This window comes from Takifugu flavidus, chromosome 14, assembly GCF_003711565.1.
Source record: "Takifugu flavidus isolate HTHZ2018 chromosome 14, ASM371156v2, whole genome shotgun sequence".
In the NCBI taxonomy this organism is placed as follows: Eukaryota; Metazoa; Chordata; class Actinopteri; order Tetraodontiformes; family Tetraodontidae; genus Takifugu; species Takifugu flavidus.
In genome coordinates this window covers 6,125,077-6,132,576 of record NC_079533.1, presented here as the reverse complement: position 1 = coordinate 6,132,576, position 7,500 = coordinate 6,125,077, and the positions used below count along the sequence as shown (strand labels likewise).

The 7,500-nt window shown below is 51.1% G+C and overlaps 1 protein-coding gene and 1 long non-coding RNA gene across 8 annotated transcripts in view; one reads left to right on the top strand and one right to left on the bottom strand.

Moving 5' to 3' along the window:
- b3glctb (beta 3-glucosyltransferase b) overlaps positions 1 to 5,606 on the top strand; it is a 16,280-nt gene extending 10,674 nt beyond the window's left edge. For 4 of the 7 annotated variants that reach the window (XM_057055122.1, XM_057055118.1, XM_057055121.1 and 1 more), the window contains 3 exons: positions 857 to 976; positions 3,230 to 3,374; positions 4,966 to 5,606. In XM_057055122.1, the coding sequence (XP_056911102.1) occupies positions 857 to 976; positions 3,230 to 3,374; positions 4,966 to 5,100 (400 nt within the window). In that variant the 3' untranslated portion in view covers positions 5,101 to 5,606. Of the gene's footprint in view, positions 1 to 856; positions 1,195 to 1,736; positions 1,753 to 3,229; positions 3,375 to 3,982; positions 4,169 to 4,965 lie in introns of those variants that run through there. The other 3 variants (XM_057055120.1, XR_008953728.1, XM_057055124.1) reach the window with 3 other exon arrangements.
- The window catches only part of LOC130537969 (uncharacterized), a 157,466-nt gene that overhangs the window by 34,108 nt on the left and 115,858 nt on the right, over positions 1 to 7,500 (bottom strand). The gene's annotated exons all lie outside the window — the stretch shown is intronic.

Here is a 7,500-nt window from a genome sequence, read left to right as displayed (position 1 = left end):
CCCTGCCTGTCTGCCTCCCTCCCTCCCTGCCTGCCTGCCTGTCTGCCTGTCTGCCTGCCTGCCTGCCTGCCTGTCTGCCTGTCTGTCTGCCTGCCAGCCTCCCTGCCTGTCTGCCTGCCTGCCTCCTGCCTGCCTGCCTGCCAGCCTCCCTGCCTGCCTGCCTCCCTGCCTGCCTGCCTGTCTGCCTGTCTGCCTGCCTGCCTGCCTGCTGCCTGCCTGCCTGCCTGCCTGTCTGCCTGCCTGCCTGCCTCCCTGTCTGTCTGCCTGCCTCCCTGCCTCCCTCCCTCCCTGCCTGCCTGCCTGTCTGCCTGCCTGTCTGCCTGCCTCCCTCCCTGCCTGCCTGTCTGTCTGCCTCCCTCCCTGCCTGCCTGCCTGCCTGTCTGCCTGCCTGCCTGCCTGCCTCCCTGTCTGCCTGCCTGCCTGTCTGCCTCCCTCCCTCCCTGCCTGCCTGCCTGTCTGCCTGCCTGCCTGCCTGTCTGCCTCCCTGCCTCCCTGTCTGCCTGTCTGCCTGCCTGCCTCCCTGTCTGCCTGCCTGCCTGTCTGCCTCCCTCCCTCCCTGCCTGTCTGCCTGCCTGCCTGCCTGCCTGCCTCCCTGCCTGCCTGCCTGCCTGCGTCCCTGCCTGTCTGTCTGCCTCCCTCCCTGCCTGCCTGCCTGCCTCCCTCCTGCCTGCCTGCCTGCCTGCCTGCCTGCCTGCCTGCCTGTCTGTCTGCCTGCCTGCCTCTCTGTCTGCCTGCCTCCCTGCCTGCCTGTCTGCCTGCCTGTCTGTCTGCCTGCTCTCTGGGTCCTCTCTTCCTGGTCCTATAATGAGCTGCTGATGGTGCTGAGGCATGGATGCTGCTCTGTGTTTCGGTGCAGTCTGTCCAGGTTGAGGATGCTGCTGCGCTGCTATGACTCCAGGGAAGCTGTGAGTTTAGGGGAGCGATACGGCTACGGCCTACTGCACAAGGGTTATAGCTACACAACGGGAGGAGGGGGGTAAGGCTGGATGTGTGCATGTTTATTTTTGTACATTTTCCCTGTGGCCATCCCCCAAAACATGGAGTATTTTACAGCTCAAAGTTGGATTATTTTTCTCTGTTTCAAAACTAGAACAAATTGGAGTAATTTTTATGGATTTCCAATTTCATTTACCTCTTCACATATCATCGTTTATCATCCCTCTCCTTTTGGCTCCTTGTGTTCTACAACAACATGTTAGAGGGTTAGAGAGGGTAGAGAGGGTTAGGGTTAGAGAGGGTTAGAGAGGGTTAGAGGGTTAGGGTTAGAGGGTTAGGGTTAGAGAGGGTTAGAGGGTTAGGGTTAGAGGGTTAGGGTTAGGGGTAGGGTTAGAGAGGGTTAGAGGGTTAGGGTTAGAGAGGGTTAGGGTTAGGGTTAGGGTTAGGGTTAGAGGGTTAGGGTTAGAGAGGGTTAGAGAGGGTTGGTTAGAGGGTTAGGGTTAGAGAGGGTTAGAGGGTTAGGGTTAGAGAGGGTTAGAGGGTTAGGGTAGAGGGTTAGGGTTAGAGGGTTAGGGTTAGAGAGGGTTAGAGGGTTAGGGTTAGAGAGGGTTAGGGTTAGGGTTAGAGGGTTAGGGTTAGAGGGTTAGGGTTAGAGAGGGTTAGAGAGGGTTAGGGTTAGAGGGTTAGGGTTAGAGAGGGTTAGAGGGTTAGGGTTAGAGAGGGTTAGGGTTAGAGGGTTAGGGTTAGAGGGTTAGGGTTAGAGAGAGGTTAGGGTTAGAGAGGGTTAGGGTTAGGGTTAGAGGTTAGGGTTAGAGAGGGTTAGAGAGGGTTAGGGTTTGAGGGTTAGGGTTAGGTAGAGAGGGTTAGAGAGGGTTAGGGTTAGAGGGTTAGGGTTAGAGAGGGTTAGGGTTAGAGGGTTAGGGTTAGAGAGGGGGTAGAGAGGGTTAGGGTTAGGGTTAGAGGGTTAGGGTTAGAGAGGGTTAGGGGTTAGGGTTAGAGAGGGTTAGGAGAGGGTTAGGGTTAGAGGGTTAGGGTTAGAGAGGGTTAGGGTTAGAGAGGGTTAGGGTTAGAGGGGTTAGGGTTTTTTTAGAGAGGGTTAGAGGGGGTTAGGGTTCGAGGGTTAGGGTTAGAGAGGGTTAGAGAGGGTTAGGGTTAGAGGAGGTTAGAGAGGGTTAGGTTAGGGTTAGAGAGGGTTAGAGAGGGTAAGGGTTAGGTTAGGGTTAGAGAGGATTAAGGTTAGAGGGTTAGGGAGGGTTAGGGTTAGAGAGGGTTAGAGGGTTAGGGTTAGAGGGTTAGGGTTAGAGAGGGTTAGGGTTAGAGGGGTTAGGGTTAGAGAGGGTTAGAGGGTTGGTTTTAGAGAGGGTAGGGTTAGAGGGTTAGGGTTAGAGGGTTAGGGTTAGAGGGTTAGAGGGTTAGGGTTAGAGAGGGTAGGGTTAGAGGGTTAGGGTTAGAGAGGGTTAGAGGGTTAGGGTTAGAGAGGGTTAGGGTTAGAGGGTTAGGGTTAGAGGGTTAGAGGGTTAGGGTTAGAGAGGGTTAGGGTTAGAGGGTTAGGGTTAGAGAGGGTTAGAGGGTTAGGGTAGAGAGGGTTAGGGTTAGAGGGTTAGGGTTAGAGAGGGTTAGGGTTAGGGGGTTAGGGTTAGAGGGTTAGGGTTAGGGTTAGAGGGTTGGGGGTTAGGGTTAGAGGGTTAGAGGGTTAGAGAGGGTTAGGGTTGAGAGGTTGGGTTAGAGAGGGTTAGGGTTAGAGGGTTAGGGGGTTAGGGGGTTAGGGTTAGAGGGTTAGGGTTAGGGGGTTAGGGTTAGAGGGTTAGGGTTAGGGTTAGAGGGTTAGGGGGTTAGGGTTAGGGGATTAGGGTTAGAGGGTTAGGGGGTTAGGGTTAGAGGGTTAGGGTAGGGTTAGGGTTAGAGGGTTAGGGTTAGGGGTTAGGGTTAGAGAGGGTTAGGGTTAGGGGTTAGGGTTAGAGGGTTAGGGTTAGGGTTAGAGGGTTAGGGGGTTAGGGTTAGAGGGTTAGAGGTTAGGAGGGTTAGGGTTCGAGGGTTAGGGTTAGAGAGGGTTAGGGTTAGAGGGTTAGAGGGTTAGGGTTAGGGGGTTAGGGTTAGAGGGTTAGGGTTAGGGGGTTAGGGTTAGAGGGTTAGGGTGGGTTAGGGTTAGAGGGTTAGGGTTAGGGTAGAGGGTTAGGGTTAGAGGGTTAGGGTTAGGGTTAGGGTTAGAGGGTTAGGGTTAGAGGGTTAGGGTTAGGGTTAGGGTTAGAGGGTTAGGGTTAGGTAACACTCCTCTCTCTGTGTTCCACCCCAGAATGGTCCTCAGTAGGGTGGCGGTGTCCAGGCTCATGTCCAGTGGCTGCAGCTGCCACAGTGATGACGCCCCAGATGACATGGTGATTGGCCGATGCTTCACTTCCCTGGGCGTTCCCATCACACACAGCCCTCTTTTCCACCAGGTGGGGAGCGACACACACCTATATTATATACATTATATATGAGGTCTCATCACTTCAGAATGTGTCTAAGAGCATGTTAGTGTTTCGAAAATCTTTAATTAGCTGTCTATGAGACACTTTGCGACATGATTTTGTGGCAGTTCTTTAATAAAAATGAAAATGTGTAGGGTTAGGGTTAGGGTTAGGGTCAGGGTTAGGGTTAGGTTAGGGTCAGGGTTAGAGGGTCAGGGTTAGAGGGTCAGGGTTAGAGGGTTAGGGTTAGAGGGTCAGGGTTAGGGTCAGGGTTAGAGGGTCAGGGTTAGAGGGTCAGGGTTAGAGGGTTAGGGTCAGGGTTAGTGTTAGGGTCAGGGTTAGGGTTAGAGAGGGTCAGGGTTAGAGGATTAGAGGGTCAGGGTTAGGGTCAGGGTTAGGGTTAGAGGGTCAGGGTAGAGGGTCAGGGTTAGGGTTAGGGTTAGGGTCAGGGTTAGGGTTAGAGAGGGTCAGGGTTAGAGGATTAGAGGGTCAGGGTTAGGGTCAGGGTTAGAGGGTTAGAGAGGAGCAGGAAGCTAAAACGGTCACAGTTTTAGATTGGAGAGTGTGAGTGGAATTCTCCCTCCCCACTCATAAAGGTCCTTTCCGCCCGGCCTGTCTGCTGTTTCCCCCCCACTGGAACAGATCATGGAGGGAGAGGCTCTGCAACTGTTGGTGGGAGTCAGACATCGTTTCCTTCAGTATCAGATGAAGCTTAATGTTGCTGTAGTTAAATATGCTGTGAGTTCCAGAAGTGAACTAGTGTGGGTGTCATTCCTCAGCAGGAATCACAGAGAAAACCTAACCCTAACCCCTAACCCTAACCGAACCCGAACACGAACCCTAACCCTCGAACCAACCCAACCCGAACTCTAACCCGACCCGAACCCGAACCCACGAACCCGAACCGAACCCGACCCGAACCCGAACGAAAACACCGACCCGAACCCGAACACCGAACGGCGAACCCGAACCCAACCCGAACGCGAACCCGAACCGAACCGAACCCGAAACCCCGAACCCGAACCCGGAACCCGAACCCGAACCCACGAAACCCGAACCCGAACCCGAACCCGAACGAACCCGAAACGAACCCACCCGAACCCACGAACCCGAACCCAACCCGAACCGAACCAGAACCCGAACCCGAACCCGAACCCGAACCCTACCCGAACCCAAAACCTAAACGGAACCCGAACGAATACCGAAACCCGAACCCAAGAACCCGAACCCGAACCCGATACATAACATAACCCACAAACCCTAACGACCAGAACCCGAACCCGAACTCTAACCCTAACCCGAACCCGAACCCGAACCCACAACCCTAACCCTAACTCTAACCCTAACCCTAACCCTAACCCTAACGCTAACCCTAACCTAACCCTAACCCTAACCCTAACCCACTAACCCTTACCCTAACCCACTAACCCTAACCCTAACTCTAACCCTAACCCTAACCCTAACCCTAACTCTAACCCTAACCCTAACCAAACCATACCCACTAACCCTAACCCAACCCACTAACCCTAACCCTAACCCTAACCCTAACCCTAACCCTATCCTGTGTTGGATATTTTAGGCCCGACCTGATGACTACTCTGGAAAACTAATCTCCTCACAGCAGGCCATCTCATTCCACAAGCACTGGAATGTCGATCCTCTGGCGGTCTACAAACACTGGCTGAAGGACGATCTTCCCCGGGACGAACTGTGACACACTGCACACCACATGCACTTTGCTTCCCTGACCAGTCAGCCACTGTCAGCCTTTAGGGGGGACAGTACCCCCACATGCTTAATAGACCTGCCAGGATGCTGCAATACAATGGTGACCAGAATGGGGCCAGGAAAGGGCCCGGAGGCTCCCAGTCTTGAAGGATCAGGATCCAGTAAGAGAAAGGTTTCTGTTTTGTTGACGGACTCACGTGAGGCTGCGAGGAAGTTTCAAAATCTGCTAGTATTAATTAGAACAGATCATCACAGGTATCATGGCGGTGCACGAGGCTCCACTCTTTCTATCTGTTTGTCTTATTTTTCTAGTCTTCTCCTTCCTCATCCAGGCCAGATCCCCTTTTGCCTCAAGTCACTGTGACATCAGTTACCATGGTAACCACTGGAGCAGCACCAGTGCTGAACAGATGACGTTGGTGATTTTGGCAGAAACACTGTTTAATGTACCAGGAAATAATAATAAATAATGAATAAAATGTTGAACTATTATGATGATCCAATGTTTCAACCTTACAGGAAGTAAGACGGCACTAATATGGTCGCTGGATTCGGTTTCACATCCACATGCAGCTGCGGGAGCGTCCCAGGCCCGTTATTATATGGCTCTCTCATGTGTGAATATCACAGACTCGCTCCGTCCCTTCAACACATCACGTCCCTTTCACACCCTGCACATCCTGCACAGGCCACAAACCCTCTGTTCAGGTTGGGTTGGTAACGGCAGGAAACAGTTTCCTGCTTCTAAGATTTTAAATGGGTTGGCACCTCATGGGTAATTCCCAGGTTGGACATATTATGTTTGTTGGTGTCTATAGGTGTCATTTCATGAGATGTTTAAACATGTCGCCAGTGGTTGTGCTCTGGGTGACCTGCTCAGTTTGTTCCAATACCAGTCACACCTAAAGGATACTGTCTCATTTTAAAACACCCCCCCCCCCCCCACACACACACACCCCTCTTCTGTACAGTCATTATTCCTCGTCCCATGCCCCCATTTGTCTCCCCGCAGTTTCAAACGTATTGTGCATGCATGTGTAAATGTAGCCTAAAGAGAATAAAAGGTCCTCCAAACGCATTCAGACAGCTGCCTGTTAATGTCGTCCAGATGAAGGACAACAGGGACACGAGCTGGACAAAGACAACCGGAATTATCAATGTGAGCTGGACAAAGACAACCGGAATTATCAATGTGAGCTGGACAAAGACAACCGGAATTATCAATGTGAGCTGGACAAAGACAAACCAGAATTATCAATGTGAGCTGGACAAAGACAACCGGAATTATCAATGTGAGCTGGACAAAGACAACCGGAATTATCAATGTGAGCTGGACAAAGACAACCGGAATTATCAATGTGAGCTGGACAAAGACAAACGGGAATTATCAATGTGAGCTGGACAAAGACAAACCAGAATTATCAATATGAGCTGGACAAAGACAAACCGGAATTATCAATGTGAGCTGGACAAAGACAAACCAGAATTATCAATGTGAGCTGGACAAAGACAACCGGAATTATCAATGTGAGCTGGACAAAGACAAACCAGAATTATCAATGTGAGCTGGACAAAGACAAACCGGAATTATCAATGTGAGCTGGACAAAGACAAACCGGAATTATCAATGTGAGCTGGACAAAGACAAACCAGAATTATCAATGTGAGCTGACAAAGACAACCTGGAATTATCAATGTGAGCTGGACAAACGGGAATTATCAATGTGAGCTGGACAAAGACAAACCGGAATTATTAGGTGTTTGACCTTATAAAAGGAGCCGAACAAACAGCAGCTGAGCAGGAAGTGAGCCTTCCATCTTAGTTCCATCTACTTGGTGCTCTGCTCACTAATGTTCGGAGTTTCTTCCCTGTTTGTCTCAAAGTTGCAGCCGATCAGGGACCTTTGACTGATTACTTTCATTACGTATTAAAGAACTTAAAAACATAAGATGGATGCAACAAAACCAGGCACGTTCAAACTGAAACAAACTATCAAGCAGCAACGTTTCTTAAACAAGCGCTGGAAATGAAGACTTTTAGGAAAAGTCTGGCTCTGACTCTGGTCATAAATTCGGAATAAAAGGTCCATTTTCCATCTAATTCCAGAGCTGCTGGATGCTGAAGAGCAGCCGCTCAGCCTTCCTGCCCTGTGGCCAAGCAGAGTGAAAATCTGTCAGTGATGTTTCAGCAGAAGAGAAACACATGTTGATACGTAACGACGCACTGTTCTTGTACCAGTGGCGAAAACAAGAGGTTTGGGATCAAATACGAGGAGCCTTGGGCCATCGATCTGCTTCAGATTATCCACAGGAACAAGCTGAACATTATGTGCCAATATTCATGCACGGAGGAGGTGTTTGTGCACGAGAGTGGAGAGGAGACGTG